At 44.0% G+C, this 22063-nt stretch overlaps 1 protein-coding gene across 2 annotated transcripts in view; it reads right to left on the bottom strand.

The window, feature by feature from the left end:
* afap1l2 (actin filament associated protein 1-like 2) overlaps nucleotides 1–2098 on the bottom strand; it is a 173941-nt gene extending 171843 nt beyond the window's left edge. The window contains exon 1 of one of the 2 annotated variants that reach the window (XM_045702610.1): nucleotides 1818–2098. In XM_045702610.1, the coding sequence (XP_045558566.1) occupies nucleotides 1818–1833 (16 nt within the window). In that variant the 5' untranslated portion in view covers nucleotides 1834–2098. The remainder of the gene's footprint in view (nucleotides 1–1817) is intronic. The other variant, XM_014159299.2, reaches the window with a different exon arrangement.
* Nucleotides 2099–22063: the final 19965 nt, after the last annotated feature.

A 22063-nucleotide genomic window follows, 5' to 3' on the forward strand; every position in this document is an offset into this window, starting at 1 on the left:
CTTACTTACATTGGCTACATCACATAGCATAGATGTTCAGTTTTCTCAAGAGGAAGATAAATAATGAAGTGAAAGAGAACTGCGTCAAAACTCTCACAACTACATTGTTCTGAAGCCAATGCCTCCCACATAGTGAGGTATGTGAATAATACACAAGGGGGTTTCACAGCATCTAGGACCTTGAGATGAGTACCACTTTTGTTTCACCTGTAGCCTAGGTCTGAGGCACTAAATTAACCATTTGATGAAAATAGTTTCAAATCAACATTTCCCACTGGGCTAAATTTAACGATAATGATGACAGCCATATATGAAGCACTATTCTACTTTGGTTGGGGTCCTGAAGTAAAAAGAATCCTATGTAGATAGCTTATAAGCCACGTGTGTTTTATTGATCTGTGTCTGTAATGCAATACATGCAGTCATAATAGTCAAGGTGGTAATGTATTCCATAAACACCCACGTCTCAGGGTCTATCAGTGAGTAATAATAAAGCATTAACCGCTGCACACATTCTCAGAGAGAAAAGTAACCGCAGGAATCTGTGGAATCTTGGGAGAACAATTGCTGCTACTGGAATTCATCTCCAGTGACTGCTGTGGATGAACTTGTGTTTATTTACGAGAGAGAAACCATTAATGGAGGGATGAAACATATACATTGTTCCTCCCAGAGGAAGCAGAGAGAACAGAAGTAGGCCAGGACAGAGTATATATTTACTGTCAAAACAGTTTACTATAGAATACTCCAGTACTTACTATAGAAGTATGTAGAATACTATACTACACACTGTAGTATCCCTCGATCAAATGTAGTACTTGCTATATAATTTTGTAGTATACTATAGAATACTAGTAAATACTACAATATTATCTGCAAATGTCTGCAAAAACACTAGTATGCAAAACCACTGATTTTTTTTTACTATAGTAAATACTACAGTATTTAATTTGCATATACTGTACGCTGCCTATTCCCCTCCCCCATATCCAAAACCTACATAACATGTATAGACCATTTTGTTTTCCCAACAGGTTATAGAAAATAGCAGAAGTGCTGAATTATCGGTTCAGAGCCTAGACCTATCTACCCGTTATGGACAATATGCTCTTTTAGCATTTCTCCAGTAGATTTTGTCATGGAGAAAGTCTCCACTTCTATGTCAAAGATAATAAAACAAAAACACTACAATAAGTAATACAGTGATGTCTGCAAAAACATTACAGTATGCTACTACAGTCTGCAAAAACACTACAGTAAATACTACAGTATACTACTACAATCTGCAAAAACACTACAGTAAATACTACAGTATACTACAATCTGAAAAAAAACACTACATGAATACTATAGTATATACTACTACAGTTTGTTTGCTACAGTATTTATACTATAGTTAACTGTAAATACTACAGTATACTAAAATAAACACTAGCGTTCACTGTGGTGTTTTTGCAGACTTTACAGGGGATACTACAGTAAAATCCGCAAAAACACTACAGTGAATACTATAGTATTTATTTCATGTGGGTTAACAATGTCGGACCAAGGGAATCTCATTCTAATCTGATTGCGTTACTGCCCTTACAAAAAAAGATTGCCGTTTTGAAACTGCAGTAAAAGTGCAGTAACTGCACTCCACTGTGGTATTTTGGACGCAGTAATTGCAGAACTGTCGTTACACTGCAAAAGGACTGCACAATCCAAGATATTGATTAAGTACCAGAAGGCTACAGGACCAGGCGCTTAGAAAAACAACAGAGTCAGACGTTGTTTTCTCAGTTCACTTTGGAAGTTTAGATACATTATGTCCATACCTTTGTGTTTTTCCATTCTCAACGCACGACCAAGACTCTCGGTTGTCACTGTTTCGTCTCTGAGAAGACAATCCCAGGCTGTAGTAGCCGGTCTGTGAATGTCAACACTAGCTAGTGAAGCGACGCTTGATAGATACCTGAGCTCCGATGCAGTTTTCAAAAAACTACTGATCCGATATAATGTACGGATGCTTGTTTCAAAGTAAGGTTACCACGTGATCAATGATGTCCGATGCTTCTTTTGATCACATGCTTTTTTGAAACGTATGCTGCAAAATGCGAGTTCCCACTGATTTCGACATGGGTTCGGTTCTTTCGATTCCGAGTTGTTTTCAAACATCGACCTCTACTGGTATTAGCTGATATTGGTAGACTTTCGTGCCATTGTTCAGTAGGCAGTTTCTAGTATAGGGCTACTGATTGGGTGCCTACGGGATCTGATGTCCTAGGGCTAGGCTATAGGCACCACTGAATAAGGGACAGGTGTGCTACTAAATGAGACTAGCATTACCAAACACTCCCTTCTACCTATTGCAGTATCTATATAGTCGAAATATGTTAATGCTGACAAGCTTTCGTTGCCGATTTGCGGTGCTCCATCACTTTTTTCAATTTGAGAATAAACGGAGCTAGTAAAAGGAATTCTGGAAAATGTATTCAGATACATTCGAAATAAATAGTATTTAATTACCACGAAAATTCCATAAAAAACGATCGGCGCTCCAATCGCTTAAAATGACACCTTATCAAGATCTGTTTCCTAAGCCTAAATCATATTCATTATTATTACAAATATTATTATTTCCAATTACAAATAGAATAGTATCACTTCTCACAATGGTGCTTCTTTATTAAAGTTAGATCAAAGCTGAATCAATGTCTCGCAAGATCACGTAATGAATCATTAGCATTTTACATAACATAACCGAATATAATACCATTGCTTAGTTGGCATATAACATTACTATTACACCCAACATTTCTAATGAATAGGCATGTAACATTACTATTACACCAAAAATGTCTAATTTCTAATGAGATTTTTGGATGGTTCGCTGAAGCTGAATATACAAATGTTTTTCTCATGCACCAAAACTCAAGGCAAAACAAAATACAATAAAGTATAATAGTTTGTTAACACCATGTACTCTAATTCACTCATAAAACAGTAATTCAAGAAGATCTAAATGCATATTCCCATGAAACTGATTGAGGTCAATCAAATGATTGGCATGGAGATGCAGTTTGGACGTTTCGTCAGTAAAACCTGAAGAATGATCATTCATGATTGACAGTGATGATGCGCTATTTTGAAAGTAGGTAGCATACGCCTAACTTGGTGTTTGAGGGTATTAAAAATGTAAAATGTTCTTTAGACTATGTGTGGGCATAGGCAGACGTTGCACTTTTATGCATATTCAGCTGGCTACATCTGTTGTTACAAACTTTGAGGAAATTATGACGTGTTTGAAAAAAACTTGATCCTAGGTAGAGCACCTGAATGATAGCTCAGCAGGAACTCTGAGAGATATAGACAAGGGGTTGAGTCCCAACCAAGTCATGGGCCTACTAATAATACTTGTTTTTCTTTGTAACCACACTAGCTGCACATTGATGTTTAAATAATTAGATTTATTTAGTATATTACATGAAAGCTTTTGTCCTATGTATAAGTAATGCCGTAGATTCATATTGTTTTGTAAAATAGTAAACTTGGGAGGGAAAAAAGGATGCAGAATGTAAAATCCAGTATGAGTATTAGATTTCAAAGCCTTCAACTAACTGCAAATCCCAAAAAATAGGAACGCAGGGCTTTATCGTTGGGTTTTTTAAATACATTTTTGGTGATCAACTAGGAATGGCTTTGAGATTCGTGACCACTGGTCTAGCTAGTTCTGCTAACCGACCAGCATGGTGTAGGTGTTCTTCCATGGTTGGTGCTGACACAAGGATGTCGTCCATGAAGCACACAACATTGTCTGTACTGTTCAAGATCTGATCCATTGTATGTTGGAATATCGCTGGAGCTGTCGAGATCCCATAGGCCAAGTGATTGAATCTGAATAGCCCCTTGTGTGTATTGATGGTCAGATACTGTTCTGACTCCGGATCCAGCTTCAGTTGCTGATAAGCAAACGACAGGTCCAGCTTACTGAAAACCTTCCCACCGACTAGAGTGGCAAACAGATCTTAAGCATTCAGCAGTGTATATTCCTCTGGTAGTATGCAGCGACTGACTGTGAACCCTCCACTTTCGTGACAATCTCATTCTTCTGTAGACCCTCCAGTTATTTCTCTACTGATAGAGCATGTGGTTTGTGAAAGATAGGCTCGGTTCCTTCTTGCACTCTGACTTTTGATGTGAAGTTTCGTATCTCGTCATAGCCATCTTTGAAAAGTTATTTGTGTTTCTCCAGCATGTTTGTGAGTGAAGCCTGACTCACTGGTTTGTAATTTCTCAGACTGATGTTTCCACAGTTCAGTTTGATTTTCTTCTCTTCTTTGACAATGACAAGTGGTAGCGTCCACTCCTTCCCCTTATACCGGACTGCAGTGGAGGCTGCTGAGGGGAGGACGGCTCATAATAATGGCTGGAACGAAGCCAATTAAATGGCATCAAACACATGGAATCCATATGTTTAATGTATTTGATACCGTTCCACTAATTCCACTCCAGCCATTACCATTAGCCCATTTTCCCCAGTTAAGGTGCCACCAACCTCCTGTGCCGGACTGGTACCTGGATCTGTCCTAACACAGGAATAGTGTCAACAGTGTATGATGAAAGGTGGATGGATGCTGCTGAAGAGGGCATTATTGTTCTTTGTAGATTCGCTCTGGAACAAGAGATACAGAAGCTCTGATGTCCAAATGCATGTTTACTGGTTTTCCAGTTAACTCCATGTTGAGGTAGATTCCATCTTTCCATTGTTGAGCTGTGTACATTGTGAACAGTTCCAGTACTGTTTCAACTGTACCTTCCTCTTCTTGTGTTGTGTGTGACACATTGTGAGCTCTTGCTGTGCATTTTGGAGCTTCACATACTGTCACATCTTCTCCTGCTCCTCCCCTCCGGCGTACGACATCGCCAGAATACTAACCACCGGTCCTGGGATTCATCATTACGCACACCTGGCACTCATTATTACGCGCACCTGTTAATCATTATGATTCACACATGGACTTCATTACCTTCATACTTTCCTCCCCTTTATATGTCACTCCCTTATGTTCTCACCAGTTGGTATTGTTCTTGTTTACCGGCGTATAGCCTTATGGAATTGTCTCGTTACTGGTTTTGTTTTATTAAACGTTTCACCTGCACCTGCTTCCCGACTCACAGCTCCATTATTACACATACTCTCTGTAAATGTCCAACTTTCCACAGTTGTGACACGAATCAACATGTACTGTGGTGATTTATATCCTTCACATCTGTAGTAACTTGATTTTGTCATTTGTGATGTGGGCTGCTGTTTTTTGTGTAGCCTTGAATGAGAAAAGTGTGATTTGTGAGCGTTTTCCTCCACTTGTGCCACTGACTTTGTGAACTCCTTTCTAAAGTTCAGCATCTCCCGATAGCTCAATGGTATCGCTGTGGGCAAGCTCGAGTCCATGGGCGATATCACAGGCTTTCTAGAAAGTCAGGTCCTTCTCTGACAGAAGCTGTCTGTCATAACCTTCTCCTGTGAGAACACTGATGGGTTCTGACTACAAAACTTGAAGCATTGTTAATTATCAGGTATTCTATGGAATTATTGAGTGACATAGTCTGGTTTCTAAACCATAAGTTAATGGTTATCTGTAGGAGGAATGTATATGGTGGAGGCAATTAAGCTTGGAATGTATTGAGTAAAGGAAGGGCAATCACATAGGTGCAGGCACTGATAAGGGTGGAGAGATGTGGTTTAGTGAAGAATGGGGGCTGAGGTTAGGTCACATTAAGGGAGAAGGAACAGTTTATTGCCCGCATCACTTAACCTGCCTAGCAATAAAGATGTAATGTTCAAAGAGAAGGAGGATACTCCACAGAAATTTGAGTATATATACTTGTGCTAGGGGAAACATGTCTTCGGGTGAATAAACTTGGTTTGAGCTTTACTAATCGTCTGTGAGTTTTACACGGTTCATTTAGAACCTAACAGTTGGCGCTACAAGCAGGGTTCACCACGATTTACAGTCGCACTAGAGAGTCCGAATCAGTGAACAGGAACAAGGTAGGAATACAATGCCTTGCAAAAGTATTCATCCCACTTGCCATTTTTTCTATTTTGTTGCATTACAACCTGTAATTTAAATTGATTTTTATTTGGATTTCATGTAATGGACATACACAAAATAGTCCAGATTGGTGAAGTGAAATGAAAACAATACATGGTTCAAAAATTACTAAAAAATAAAAACAGGAAAAGTGGTGCGTGCATGTGTTGTCACGCCCTGACCTTAGAGAGCCGTTTTATTTCTCTATTTGGTTAGGTCATGGTGTGATGTGGGGTGGGCATTCTATGTTGTCTATTTCTTTGTTTTTGGCTGAGTATGGTTCCTAATCAGAGGCAGCTGTCCATCGTTGTCTCTGATTGGGAATCATACTTAGGCAGCCTTTTCCCACCTGTGTTTTGTGGTTAGTTGTTTTCTGTTTCGTATCAGTACCTGACAGAACTGTGCGCTTTCGTTTAATTTTTTTGTCATTTTTGTTTGTGTTTTTGGTGAAAATAAAACATCATGAACACTTTCCACGCTGCGCTTGGGTCTCATTCCGACGACAGCCGTTACAGAACTAACCACCACCAAAGGACCAAGCAGCGTGGTCAGGACGAATGGACCTGGGAGAAAATCCTAGACGGGAAAGGACCCTGGAGGCAGGACGGGGAGTATCGCCGTCCGAAGGAGGAGATAGAAGCAGCGAGAGCAGAACGGCGACGTTACGAGGAATTAGCACGGCAACAACGGAAGCCCGAAAGGCAGCTCCAAAATTTTTTTTTTTTGGGGTCACACGGGAAGATTGGCAGAGTCAGGGTTGAGACCTGAGCCAACTCCCCGTGCTTACCGTGGGGAGCGTGTGACCAGTCAGGGACCATGAGATGCGCACCGTATATCCGGTGCGCATTCACAGCCTGGTGCGCTCGTTGCCTGCGCCCTGCATTTGCCGAGCTAAAGTGAGCATTCAGCCAGGACGGATTGTGCTGGCTCAGCGCTCCTGGTCTCCGGTGCGTCTCCTCGGTCCAGGATATCCTTCGCCAGCTCTACGCACTGTGTCGTCAGTGCGCCTTCACAGCCCAGTTCGTCCTGTGCCAGCGCCCCGCACTTGCCGGGCTAAAGTAAGCATCCAGCCAGGACAGGTTGTGCCAGCTCTACGCTCCAGACCTCCAGTGCACCTCCACAGCCCAGTATATCCTGTGCCAGCTCTACGCACAGTGTCGCCAGTGCGTCCTCACAGCCCAGTTCGTCCTGTGCCAGCGCCCCTCACTTGCCGGGCTAAAGTAAGCATCCAGCCAGGACGGGTTGTACCAGCCCTAAGCTCCAGACCTCCAGTGCGCCTCCACTGCCCAGTATATCCTCTGCTAGCTCCGCGCACCCGGTCTCCAGTGCGTCTCCCCAGTCCGGTGAGACCTGTTCCGGCTCCACGTACGAAGCCTCTAGTGATTATCCATGGTCCGAAGCCTCCAGTGATGATCCATGGCATGAAGCCTCCAGTGATGATTCATGGCCCGGAGCCTGTAGTGATGATCCATGGCATGAAGCCTCCAGTGATAATCCATTGCCCGTAGCCTCCAGTGATGATCCATGGCATGAAGCCTCCAGTGATGATCCATGGCGCGGAGCCTGTAGCGATGATCCATGGCGCGGAGCCTGCAGCGACGGTCCCCGGTCCGGAGCCTACAGCGACGGTCCCCATTCAGGAATCTCCAGCGACGGTCGGCAGTCCGGAGCCTCCAGCGACGGTCGGCAGTCCGGAGCCTCCGGCGACGGTCGGCAGTCCGGAGCTTCCGGCGATGATCTACGGTCTGGTTCCTCTGGTGATGATCCACGGTCCGGTTACACAAAAGCGGAGGGATCAGTGGGCGGAGCGGGTCTACGCCCCGAACTGGAGCTGCCACCAAGGGTAGATGCACACCCAGACCCTCCCCTATAGGTTCAGGTTTGCGGCCGGGAGTCCGCACCTTTGGGAGGGTAGTGTCACGCCCTGACCTTAGAGAGCTGTTTTATTTCTCTATTTGGTTAGGTCAGGGTGTGATGCGGGGTGGGCATTCTATGTTGTCTATTTCTTTGTTTTTGGCCGAGTATGGTTCCTAATCAGAGGCAGCTGTCTATCGTTGTCTCTGATTGGGAATCATACTTAGGCAGCCTTTTCCCACCTGTGTTTTGTGGTTAGTTGTTTTCTGTTTCGTATCTTTACCTGACAGAACTGTGCGCTTTCGTTTCATTTTTTGTTATTTTTGTTTGAGTGTTTATGGTGAAAATAAAACATAATGAACACTTTCCACGCTGCGCTTTGGTCTCAATTCCGACAACAGCCGTTACATATGTATTCACCCCTAAATAAGATCTGGTGCAACCATTTACCTTCAGAAGTCACATAATTAATTAGATTGCACACAGGTGGACTTTATTTAAGTGTCACATGATCTGTCACATGATTGCAGTATATATACACCTGTTCTGAAAGGCCCCAGTCTGCAACACCACTAAGCAAGGGGCACCACCAAGCAAGAGGCACCATGAAGACCAAGGAGCTCTCCAAACAGGTCAGGGACAAAGTTGTGAAGAAGTACAGATCAGGGTTGGGTTATAAAAAAAATCTGAAACTTTGAACATCCCACGGAACACCATTAAATCCATTATTAAAAAATGGAAAGAATATGGCACTACAAGAAACCTGCCAAGAGAGGGCCACCCACCAAAACTCACAGACCAGGCAAGGAGGGCATTAATCAGAGAGGCAACAAAGAGACCAAAGATAACCCTGAAGGAGCTGCAAAGCTCCACAGTGGAGATTGGAGTATCTGTCCATAGGACCACTTTAAGCCGTACACTCCACAGAGCTGGGCTTTACGGAAGAGTGGGCAGAAAAAAGCCATTGCTTAAAGAAAAAAATAAGCAAACACGTGTGGTGTTCGCCAAAAGGCATGTGGGATACTCCCCAAACATATGGAAGAAGGTACTCTGGTTGGATGAGACACAAATGTTGCTTTTTGCCATCAAGAAAAATGCTATGTCTAGCACAAACCCAACACCTCTCATCACCCTGAGAACACCATCCCCACAGTGAAGTGGGGATGTTTTTCATCAGCAGGGACTGGGAAGACTGGTGCTAAATACAGGGAAATCCTTGAGGGAAACCTGTTTCAGTCTTCCAGAGATTTGAGACTGGGAAGGAGGTTCACCTTCCAGCAGGACAATGACCCTAAGCATACTGCTAAAGCAACACTCAAGTGGTTTAAGGGGAAACATTTAAATGTCTTGGAATGGCATAGTCAAAGCTCAGACCTCAATCCAATTGAGAATCTGTGGTATGACTTAAAGATTGCTGTACACCAGCGGAACCCATCCAACTTGAAGGAGCTGGAGCAGTTTTGCCTTGAAGAATGGGCAAAAATCCCAGTTGCTAGATGTGCCAAGCCTATAGAGACATACCCCAAGAGACTTGCAGCTGTAATTGCTGCAAAAGGTGGGTCTACAAAGTATTGACTTTGGGGGGTGAATAGTTTTGGACGCTCAAGTTTTCAGTTTTTTTGTCTTATTCTTTGTTTGTTTCACAATTGAAGATTCAAAATATTTTACAAGTTTTAAGCATGTTGTGTAAATCAAATGATACAAACCCCCCAAAAATCTATTTTAATTCCAGGTTGTAAGGCAACAAAATAGAAAAAATGCCAAGGGGGGGAATATTTTCACAAGCCACTGTATTTCCTACAAGTGTTATCACTCATTTTGACATCTTGGGAAGATGAAAGGCGTAGGCTGAATCAATTATAGGACACAGACCAAGAAAGCCTTAGCTTATTCAGTAGTTCCATTGTATTATGACTGGTCGTAGCTTTAGAGAGAGGGTAAGTCCCGTGCAGGATCATTCGTGCGGAGGGTAAGTCTCGTAAAGAGAGGTTAAGTCCCGAGCAGGATAGTTCCTGTGGATGGTAAGTCTTGTAGAGAGAGGGTAAGTCCCGAGCAGGATAGTTCCTGTGGAGGGTAAGTCTCGTAGATAGAGGGTAAGTCCCAAGCAGGATCGTTTGTGTGAATGGATATAGTGTCATGCTTGTGTACTAGGATAAAAGGTTGCCTATAAGTTTTGGAGGAGAGCCTCATCCATGGTTAGAAAATAAAAAAGATTTTCAAATGTTGTTTGAACATGATTCAAGTATATTAGCGGTAGCAATAAGGAGAGAGGTTGGTTTATGTCCTATTGGGGCGGGAAACCGTGACAGATTATGTGGAAATAATTAGACAACTGTGAATAATTTTGGTAATGTCTGTTGTCAACAACAGTGATATTTTAGGCGTGAGACTGGAATTAGACATTAGCTAATCTGTGTTCTCCAGTAATACATTTGCAGACACAATAGTATGGGTTCTAATACAAGGTCTTAAATGCTGTGACCAATTAATAGGCACAAATACCATAACTATTCTCCGGGGAAGTGGGTAGCGCTACCATGGAAAATAGTTAATAGAAGGCATGTATTAGAGCCGGCAGTGAAGAAATCTAAAGACCCTGGACATGTCCGGAGAAGCGTCAGAATAATAACTATTGAAATAGGGACCGGCGGACCCAGTTCTCCCTGTAAAGCTGGGCTAGAGGAAGAAAAGTTCAATAAAGCCATAGGGGAGCTAAAAGAGGTGCATAAGCATTCTCGAATATGGGAACATTTTAGCAAACTGGATAAAATTGATCAGCATTTCCCTGCTATGTGACGTTTGTCGTTAAAGGTAGACCAAGGCGCAGCGTGAGTTGGGTTCATCATAATTAATTTTCAATGTGAACCAGCCAAAACAATAAACAATACAACGAACGAAAAGCTAGGCGTGCAAACACATGCAACACAAAGACAAGATCCCACAACTTACTGTGGGAAACAGGGCTGCCTAAGTATGATTCCCAATCAGAGACCACGAATGACAGCTGCCTCTGATTGGAAACCATACTCGGCCAATCAAAGAAAAAAACAACATAGACATACAACACATAGAATGCCCACGCCATGTCACACCCTGACCTAACCAAACAGAGAAAAACGGCTCTCTCAGGTCAGGGCGTGACATGCTAACGGAAAATTCCAATCTAATAGAGAATTCCGGGATGCAATTGTGACTTGGCACAATGACATAAAAGAAGATTCAAAAACTCAAAACACCAGCGTTTAAAAAAAATGTTCACCCCCTTTTTCTCCCCAATTTCGTGGTATCCAATTGGTAGTAGTTACAGTCTTGTCTCATCGCTGCAACTCCCGTACGGACTCGGGAGAGGCGAAGGTCAAAAGCCATGCGTCCTCCGAAACCCAACCCAACCAAACCACACTGCTTCTTGACACAATCCCCATCCAACCCAGAAGCCAGCCGCACCAATGTTTCGGAGGAAACACCGTACACCTGGCGACTGTGTCAGCGTGCACTGCGCCCGGCCCGCCACAGGAGTCGCTTGTGCGAGATGAGACAAGGATATCCCTGCCGGCCAAACCCTCCCTAACCCGGATGACACTGGGCCAATTGTGCGCTGCCCCATGGGCCTCCCGGTCGCGGCCAGCTGCGACAAAGCCTGGACTCAAACCCAGAATCTCTAGTGGCACAGCTAGCACTGCGATGCAGCACCTTAGACCACTGCGCCACTCAGGAGGCCAAAACACCTGCGTTTTGATATCAACATTCTATCAACAAAAAAGACAATCCGATAAACCCTAAATTAGTATATGTAAGCTAAAAAAAAGACTGGGTACGTGAGTACATTGATAGAATTTGTATGTCTGCTTTGATGGCAGGATTGAAGCCTGTTATCAAAATGGTTATTGCGGGGGTAGTGGACCAGCATTCTCACTGGGATGAAATTGTACAAGTAGCGTTGAGAGTGGAATCTAATTCCATTTACGCCGCAGCTGTACAAGTGGTTAATGCTGCCACAGTGAAAGTCACTAACCATTGTTTCAATGGCCAAGGTAAGACAAAGCAACAGAGAGGAAAGGGTAGCGAACCTGTGCTAAGGCATAGGGGGTTAGCTCTATGTTTTAGATGTGGGGCTATCGATCATTGGAAGAATAAGTGTAACGTGGTAATGGATCCTGCTGCATTCAGAGGGGATGCTGCGATGCAAGCATTTGCATCTTTGTTCAAACACCAGCAACAAACACTCTTGAAAGCAGCGGAGCAAGAAACTTTTACACAGCAGTGTATGGTCTCGGTTCGATCGATATGGTTCATAGAGATTACAGTTTCTATGTGAAGGGAGATGTAGGAGGCCACATCTCAAACAACTTTTTAATCGATGCCTGGGATCAAATATTGTGGATTCCTTATGATGAGAAATTGGCTAAATTTGTGACAGGAAAAGTATCACATTTAGCGGGTAACGGGCACAATCTAAGGCGAAACAGCTATTACCTATGTCGTTGAACAGGAGGAAATGGAGCCGTTTTTGGGGTTGGATAATCCATGCTAGAATCTAAGACAATGGAGTCTTAAGGGTAATAAATGTAAATTACCAGTCCAAATACTCCTCACAAACTCAGAAATCCTTAGTTGGTTTTTAATCTCGTGAAACATTTTATTTTGTTTTATGATTAAATAGATTTACATTTTATGTCGTCTTATTATGAAATAGACTTAAATTTTATGTCTTCTTATTCTGAAATAGATTTATAGAATGGATGAATGGGAGGAGGAGTCACAAGGAATTAGATTGGAGTTAATAGTGTAAGAAATTGTTAGTAGAGTTTAAAGAATCAATCTGTCAAGCGATAGCATTGGGGTTACCAAACCTAAAATGAACTTATACAATTTTTGTTCATGAACATGAAGGGCATTGTGGTGCGGTGGTTATGGAAAATCATGGAGAAAAGAGAGACAAGTGAATCGTTAGACTTGGTGGCGAGATACATTTTGCCGTGTCTAAAGGTAGTAACGTTACATGCAAAATAAAGCATACATAAACAATGGAGTGGATTAAAACGATGAATGATTAGAGGGAGGACAGTGGACTTACTATTATCATGTTTGGTTTGTAATTAAAACTTATAGGTTGCTGATTAAGATGTAGCATAGTGAATGCTAAAGAAATGTACACATTATTTTCCAGGAGAGGAGGGGGTTTCCTTAACTCTTTGGAATGTTCTGTAGTCTTGGGGAGAGCAGTTGGTGGAAGTCGGCAGTTTTATAAGTAGAAAGGTATCCGGATTAGGCCGTAAAAGGAGCTCCCAGATATGTAAGGCCTGGTCATGTGTGTGTTTTCCACCTACGGTTTACCACACACATACCAGCATGCACACACAACTCACCAGTTATGAATATTTGTAATTGGTGTTAATACCGTGTTTGATTTAGTGTGTGGGGTCTTTTCAATCAAAAAGAATGATGGAAATATTTGAAATTGTTTTAAATGTTTTCTGAAGGACAGGGAAAGGAAATACTTAATGGTGTTGAATGACCTGTGTCCTGACTTTCTGGTGAGGCCTGATCAACCTCACTAGAAATTATAGAGATATTAGGTGGGATTTAATTATAATATGAATGAGGGACACCTGTCTCTAGTCTATTTTACCATTACCTTATGGGATACAATTATTTCCTTATGGAGTTATCAAGATGTACTTCTACTTTGATTTGTCATTCTAATTTGTTCATTTTTGTTTTAACATGCAGTGTTGTTGTTTGTTTATGAATCACGATGTATGTCATGTGTTCAAATGGGAAGTTACCAGTTCCCCGGGGCCCTGGCCCTGGCCCTTTGGTAAGTATGCAAAGATGTTTTGTTCAGTCTGCATATAAAAGGAAAATATATGTTAATGGTAACAGTTACTCCAAATGTATTGTGATATGTGTATTGCTGTTGTTTTCATTCTTGTCTTTGTTTCAATACAAATCTCACCAGATAGGGAGAAATCCCAACAATACAGACCCAAAGGGTTAGCGCTCTAACTCCCTGACCCGGTAACTCTGCGGAGAGGTCGCCAGTATGAGAAGGGAATATAAACCAATTTGGAAAATGGTTTCAACGGTGTGTTGTTATGCTCTTTGACATTTGACTTAGAGATTTTGGTATTAAGAAAATTGGGAATGTAATAATCTGTCATATGGTGAATAGATGGTCTTTCTTTCCAGATTCAGAAGTGTCTTAAACTATTGTTTTGCTCTGTCCTCTCTCGAGTTATGGTGAAGGTGACCACAGATGGTGTCTTGATGAATGGAAGGGATCATTTAACCACGAACAGTGTGTGAACCTCAAAGCCCTCCCTAACCGGCTGAAGAAGAGCGGCAAAGGCGATCAATACGAACGTGTCTTTTATCACTCCTACCTGTGACCTGAGTCCGAGCCATCAACCTGGGTACGAGCGGCAGGAGAGCGACATGAGTCCTGAGACCGTGCATGTGGAGTGAGCATGGAGAGAGATAACGTTCGAACTTCTCTCATGCTGCTGGTGTACTGGTGGGAAGAATGGACTGTACAGAATGGTGGTGGCGGCTCAGGTGAGAGACTCGTGTACTTTGGAAAACTGATTCATTTCTTTGGATATTGAAATCGGGACATTATCAAGGGCCATCAACTGTGATAGGCATGAGTTACCTATGTGCCATTGTGAAGGTGAACTGTGAAGCTATGAAGAAGAAAATGAAGAGATGTCAGAAGATGAGTGTCGGGAAAAAGGGGGTGGTCAACTGTGCCCGTAACTTAATTTAGGGTTGCCCTAAACTGCTTATTTGGGGTATCAGGTTGATTATGGAGGTGTGACCACTGCGAATTTATAGCAATTTAGACTAAGAATGAATTGAGATACTGATCTGTCATTACCTTGCCAATCGCGACAGTAAAACAGGGACAAACGGGGATTTTTAATGAGAAAAGGTGATACCGGTAATATATGGTCCCGTTTGTAAATGTACATTCTAACCGTGACGATGTGTGCTTGGTTGAGGGGCTTGAATTCGAGTGATAGACTCAACGTAAAGCACTAAGGACTGTCATTCTAAATTTGGGTTGGATATTTATCAAATATTTTAATTATTATTCGGTAAGGAGAGAAAGAGAGAGAGCACGGCTCCTAAGACATGACAGGTGGGTGCACTGCTTGAATTTATTGGGTCTAGGGAGGGTTTTTATTCCTAGAAACCATATATTTTCGGGTCCTCCGAGAGGGAGGTTATTGGAGAACCCACCCATAGCTTAGGCCAACCATGAAGGGGTTTTGTTTTACAATGTCATCAGAATCCTTATGTTAAAGCGCATCAATACATATGGATTGCTGGATGATACTGTACAATTAATTACATACAAGGCTCATAGTCTGTGTCTTGTGTTAACACCCAAGGAGACGGGCATGGAGACTAGCATCCCATGGGCATAGAACAGAACGAATGGATGGTTCTTTCCCCAGTCTTAGTCGCATCAAGGTTGGTTTGAAATTATTAAACATGTATTCTCTCTCTTCCCTGTTCAAGTCAATATGTTTTTAGGTGTCGTGGAACATGAGAGTGATCTTTGTTCCAGAGGAGGGATTGGGGGGGGGGGGGCAATGCAAATAGTCTGGGTAGCCATTTGATTAGATGTTCAGGAGTCTTATGGCTTGGGGTTAGAAGCTTATTTAGAAGCCTCTTGACCTAGACTTGGCGCTCCGGTACTGCTTGCCATGCTGTAGCAGAGAGAACAGTCTATGACTAGGGTGGCTAGAGTCTTTGACAATTTTTAGGACCTTCCTCTGACACCGCCTGGTATAGAGGTCCTGGATGGCAGGAATCTTGGCCCTGGTGATGTACTGGGCCGTTCGCACTACCCTCTGTAGTGCCTTATGGTCAGAGGCCGAGAAGTTGCCATACCAGGCAGTGATGCAACCCGTCATCAGCAAACTTAATGATGGTGTTGGAGTCGTGCCTGGCCGTGCAGTTTCTCAATGGTTCAGCTGTAAAACCTTTTGAGGATCTGAGGACACATGCCAAATCTTTTCGATCTCGTGAGGGGGTATAGGTTTTGTCGTGCCCTCTTCAAAACTGTCTTGGTGTGCTTGGACCATGTTAGTTTGTTGGTGATGTGGACGCCAAGGAACTTGAAGCTCTCAACCTGCTCCACTACAGCCCCGTCGATGAGAATGGGGGTGTGCTCGGTCCTCCTTTTCCTGTAGTCCACAATCATCTCCTTTGTCTTGATCACGTTGAGGGAGAGGTTGTTGTCCTTGCACCACATGGTCAGGTCTCTGACCTCCTCCCTATAGGCTGTCTCATCGTTGTTGTTTATCAGGCCTACCACTGTTGTGTCATCAGCAAACTTAATGATGCTGTTGGAGTCGTGCCTAGCCGTGCAGTCATGAGTGAACAAGGAGTACAGGAGGGGGCTGAGCAAACACCCCTGAGGGCTCCCCGTGTTGAGGATCAGCGTGGCGGTTGTGTTGTTACCTACCCTTACCACTTGGGGGCGGCCTGTCAGGAAGTCCAGGATCCAGTTGCAGAGGGAGTTGTTTAGTCCCAGGGTCCTTAGCTTAGTGATAAGCTTTAAGGGCACTATGGTGTTGAACGCTGAGCTGTAGTCAATGAATAGCATTCTCACATAGGTGTTCCTTTTGTCCTGGTGTGAAAGGGCAGTGTGGAGTGCAATAGAGATTGCATCATCTGTGGATCAGTTGGTGCGGTATGTAAATTGGAGTGGGTCTAGGGTTCCTGGGATAATGGTGTGGATGTGAGCCATGACCAGCCTTTCAAAACATTTCATGGCTACAGATGTGAGTGCTACGGGTCGGTAGCCATTTAGGCAGGTTTACCTTAGTGTTTTTGGGCACAGGGACTATGGTGGTCTGCTTGAAACATGTTGGTATTACAGACTCAGACAGGGAGAGGTTGAAAATGTCAGTGAAGATACTTGGTCAGCGCACCTTGGCCAGTTGGTCAGCGCACCTTTGGAGTACACGTCCTGGTAATCCGTCTGGTCCTGCGGCCTTGTGAATGTTGACCTGTTTGAAGGTCTTATTCACATCGGCTGCGAAGAGCGTGATCACACAGTCGTCCGCAACAGCTGATACACTCATGCATGTTTCAGTGTTACTTGCCTCGAAGCGAGCATAGAAGTTACTTAGCTCGTCTGGTAGGCTTGTGTAACTGGGCAGCTCTCGGCTTTCCTTTGTTGTCTGTAATAGTTTACAAGCCCTGCCACATCCGACAAGTGTCGGAGCCGGTGTAGTACGATTCGATCTTAATTCTGTATTGACGCTTTGCCTGTTTGATGGTTCGTCGGAAGGCATAGCAGGATTTCTTATAAGCTTCTGGGTTAGAGTCCCGCTCCTTGAAAGTGGCAGCTCTACCCTTTAGCTCAGTGCAAATGTTGCCTGTAATCCATGGCTTCTGGTTGGGGTATGTACATGCAGTCATTGTGGGGACGACATCCTCGATGCCCTTATTGATTAAGCCAGTGACTGATGTGGTGTACTCCTCAATGCCATCGGAAGAATCCCGGAACATATTCCAGGGTGTGCTAGCAAAGCAGTCCTTTCATTTAGCATCTGTTTCATCTGACCACTTTTTTATAGACCGAGTCACTGGTGCTTCCTGCTTTAATATTTGCTTCTAAGCAGGAATCAAGAGGATAGAATTATGGTCAGCATTGCCAAATTGAGGGCGAGAGAGACTTCTCTGTGTGTGGAGTAAAGATGGTCTAGATTTTTTTTCTTGATGGTTGCATTTTTAACATGCTGATAGAGATTAGGTAAAACTGATTTAAGTTTCCCTGCATTAACGTCCCCGGCCAGTAGGAGCGCCACCTCTGGATGAGCGTTTTCCTGTTTGCTTATGGCCGTATACAGCTCATTGAGCGTAGTTTTAGTGCCAGCATTGGTCTGTGGTGGTATGTAGACTGCTACAACAAATATAGATGAAAACTCTCTAAGTAGATAGTGTGGTCTACAGCTTATCATGAGATACTCTACCTCAGATGAGCAAAACCTTGAGACTTCCTTAGATATCGTGCACCAGCTGTTGTTCACATATTTGCATAGGCCCCCGCCCCGTGTCTTACCAGAGGCTGACGTTCTGTCCTGCCGATAGAGTGTATAACCCGCCAGCTGTATGTTCTTAATGTCGTTGTTCTGCCACGACTCAGTGAAACATTAGATATTACAGTTTTTAATGTCCCGTTGGTAGGATATACGTGCTTTCAGCTCATCCCATTATTTTCCAGCGATTGGACATTAGCTTACAGGACAGAAGGCAAGAGCAGATTAGCCACTCATTGCTTGATCCTCGCAAGGCACCCTGATCTTCTTCCACGAAATCTCAGTTTTCTTCTCCAGCGAATCACGGGGATCTGGGCCTGGTCAGGTTTCTGTAGTAATATATCCCTCCTGTCCAACTCATTGAAGAAAAACTCTTCGTCAATTTTTAGGTGAGCAATCGCAGTTCTGATGTCCAGAAGCTCTTTTCTGTCATAAGAGATGGTAGCAGCAACGTTATGTACAAAACAAGTTACGAACAATGCGAAAAAACAAACAAAATAGCATGGTTGGTTATGAGCCGATAAGTCGGCAGCCGGCACCATCGTAACAACCAAAGTTAATGGGATGATGGAATCAACAGATATGAACAGACGGGATATGGTGGTCAAAGAATGCACACACAAACAACACACAAAAACTTTCAAGGTCAGCATTACTAATCAGACTAAGGTATCTTGCGTCGTAACATCTACCTAAGTCCAGCAACTACATAGAGTGCCTTCAGAAAGTATTCATACCTCTTGACTTATTCCACATTTTGTTGTGTTACAGTCTGAATTCAAAATTGATTAAATATTCTATCTACACACAGTACCCCATAGTGACATAGTCACAAAGTGAAAACACGTTTTTTGAAATATTTGCTAATGTGTTGAAAATGAAATACATATATATCCCATTTACATAAGTCAATGCATGTTAGAATCACCTTTGTAAGTGATGACAGCTATGAGTCCTTCTGGGCAAGTCTCTAAGAGCTTTGTACACCTTTATTGTACTATATTTGCACCTTACTTCTCAAAATTCTTCATTCTCTGTCAAGTTGGTTGTTGATCATTGCTAGACAACCATTTTCAAGTCTTGCCATAGATTTTCAAGCTGATTTAAGTCAAAACTGTAACTAGGCCACTCAGAAACATTCAATGTCGTCTTGGTAAGCAACTCTAGTGTATATTTGGCCTTCTGTTTTAGGTTATTGTCCTGCTGAAAGTTGAATTTGTCTCTGTGTCTGTTGGAAAACAAACTGAACCAGGTTTTCCTCTAGGATTTTGCCTCTGCTTAGCTCTATTCCGTTTCGTTTTATCCTAAAAACTCCCTAGTCCTTCCCGATGACCAGCATGCCCTTAACATGATGCAGGCACCATCATGCTTGAAAATATGTAGAGTGGTACTCAGTGATGTGTTGCGTTGGATTTGCTCCAAACATAACGCTTTGTATTCAGGACATAAAGTACATTTCTTTTTTGTTGTTGAAGTTTTACTTTAGTGTCTTATTTCAAACAGTTTGCATGTTTTGCACAATTTTTATTCTGTACATGCTTCTTTCTTTTCACTCTGTCATTTAGGTTAGTATTGTGGAGTAACTACAATGTTGTTCATCCATCCTCAGTTTTTTCCTATCACAGCTATTAAAGTCACCTTTGGCCTCATGATGAAATCCCTGAGCAGTTTCCTTCCTCTCCAGCAACTGAGTTAGGAAGGACACCTATATCTCTGTAGTGACTGGGTGTATTGATACACCAAAGTGTAATTAATAACACTATGCTCAAAGAGATATTCAATGTCTGCTTTTTTTAACCCATCTACCAATAGGTGCCCATCTTTGCGAGACATTGGACAACCACACTGGTCTTTGTGGTTGAATCTGTGTTTGAAATTCACTGCTTGACTGAGGGACCTTAAAGATAATTGTATGCGCGGGGTATAGAACGGAGGTAGTCATTCAAAAATCATGTTAATTAAACACTATTATTGCACAGTCCATGCAACCTATTATGTGACTTGTTAAGCACATTTTCACTCCTGAACTTATTTAAGCTTACCGTAACAAAGGGTTGAATTGATATTGACTCAAGACATTTTTTTCCCCATTTTTAATTAATTTGTAAACATTTCTAAGCGGGTGTGATCGTTCTACAGTGGTCACGTCACGCCCTGACCTTAGAGATCCCTTTTATTCTCTATTTGGTTAGGTCAGGGTGTGACTAGGGTGGGAAATCTATGTTTTCTATTTCTTTGTTGGCCGGGTATGGTTCTCAATCAGAGGCAAAAAAAATGGGGGGAGGGGGGGCACACAGGTTGGTCGGCGAAGCCGATGGGCAAGTCTGAGAGCGAGGAGGAATATTGGGATAGACTGAGCAAGGAGTATTGTGAGATATTTCAGGGGGGTGATTGGGTAGAGTGGATGCATTGGTGTCTGGAGCAAGACAGTCGCCGTGAGGTGCGTGGGACCAGTCAGGCACCATGTTTTGCGGAGATACGCAATGTGTCTCCAGTGCGCATCCACAGCCCGGTGCGTTCTGTGCCAGCTCCTCGCACTTGCTGTGCGAAAGTGAGCATTCAGCCAGGACGGGTTGTGCCGGATCAGCGCTCCTGGTCTCCAGTACGCCTCCTCGGTCCAGGATATCCTGCGTCAGCTCTATGCACTGTGTCGCCAGTGCGCCTTCACAGCCCAGTGCGCCTTCACAGCGTCCTGTGCCAGCGCCCCGCACTTGCTGGGCTAAAGTGAGTATCCAGCCAGGACGGGTTGTGCCAGCTTTATGCTCCTGACCTCCAGTGCGCCTCCATGGTCCAGTATATCCTGCACCGGTTCTACGCACCAGGTCTCCAGTGCTCCTCCACAGCCCAGTTCGTCCTGTGCCTGCTCCTCGCACTGTTCCTGAAGTGCGTGTTCCCAATCAGGTACGTCCTGTGCCTGCTCCCCGCACTCGCCCTGAGGTGCGTGTCACCAGTCTGGTGCCACCTGTCCCGGCTCCACACAATAGGCCTCCAGTGTGCCTTCCCAGTCCAGAGCTTCCGGCGACAGTTCCCAGTCCGGAGCTTCCGGCGACAGTTCCCAGTCCGGAGCTTCCGGTGACAGCTCCCAGTCCGGAGCTTCCGACGACGGTTCCCAGTCCAGAGCTTCCGGCGACGGTCCCCAGTCCGGAGCTTCCGGCGACGGACCACAGTCCGGAGCTTCCGGCGACGGCCCACAGTCCGGAATCTCCTGAGACGGCCCACAGTCCGGAATCTCCTGAGACGGCCCACAGTCCGGAATCTCCTGAGATGGCCCACAGTCCGGAATCTCCTGAGACGGCCCACAGTCCGGAACCTCCTGAGACGGCCCACAGTCCGGAACCTCCTGAGACGGCCCACAGTCCGGAACCTCCTGAGACGACCCACAGTCCGGAACCTCCTGAGACAGTCCACAGTCCGGAACCTCCTGAGACGGTCCCCGCACCAGAGTCGCCACCAAAGATGGCGGATCCGCGAGCGGAGCGGGGTCTACGTCCGGCACCGGAGCCGCCACCGAGGCTAGATGCCCACCTGGACCCTCCCCTATAGAGTCAGGTTTTGTGGCCGGAGTCCGCACCTTTGGGGGGGGGGTACTGTCACGCCCTGACCTTAAAGATCCCTTTTTTTCTCTATTTGGTTAGGTCAGGGTGTGACTAGGGTGGGAAATCTATGTTTTCTATTTCTTTGTTGGCCAGGTATGGTTCTCAATCAGAGGCAGCTGTCTATCGTTGTCTCTGATTGGGAATCATACTTAGGCAGCCTTTTTTCCCACCTTTGTTTGTGGGATCTTGATTTTGTATTGCCGCTGTGTAGCCTGCAGAACTTTACATTCATTTTGTATTTTGTTGTTTTGCGGTGTTCATTTTAAATAAATGAAAATGTTTGCCTACCACGCTGCACCTTGGTCCAATCTTTACGATGACCGTAACAGGTCCCTGAAGCGTACGATCACACCTGTGTGATTAGAACGCTTATTTAGAACGCTTATTTAGAACGGACAGTTTCGAATGACGCAACAATCAGCATTTGAACAGGCCACACTTTTTTTCAGAAACTATTTACATAAACACAGTCCTTACA

The sequence above is a fragment of the Salmo salar genome, chromosome ssa19 (genome assembly GCF_905237065.1).
Source record: "Salmo salar chromosome ssa19, Ssal_v3.1, whole genome shotgun sequence".
NCBI lineage: Eukaryota > Metazoa > Chordata > Actinopteri > Salmoniformes > Salmonidae > Salmo > Salmo salar.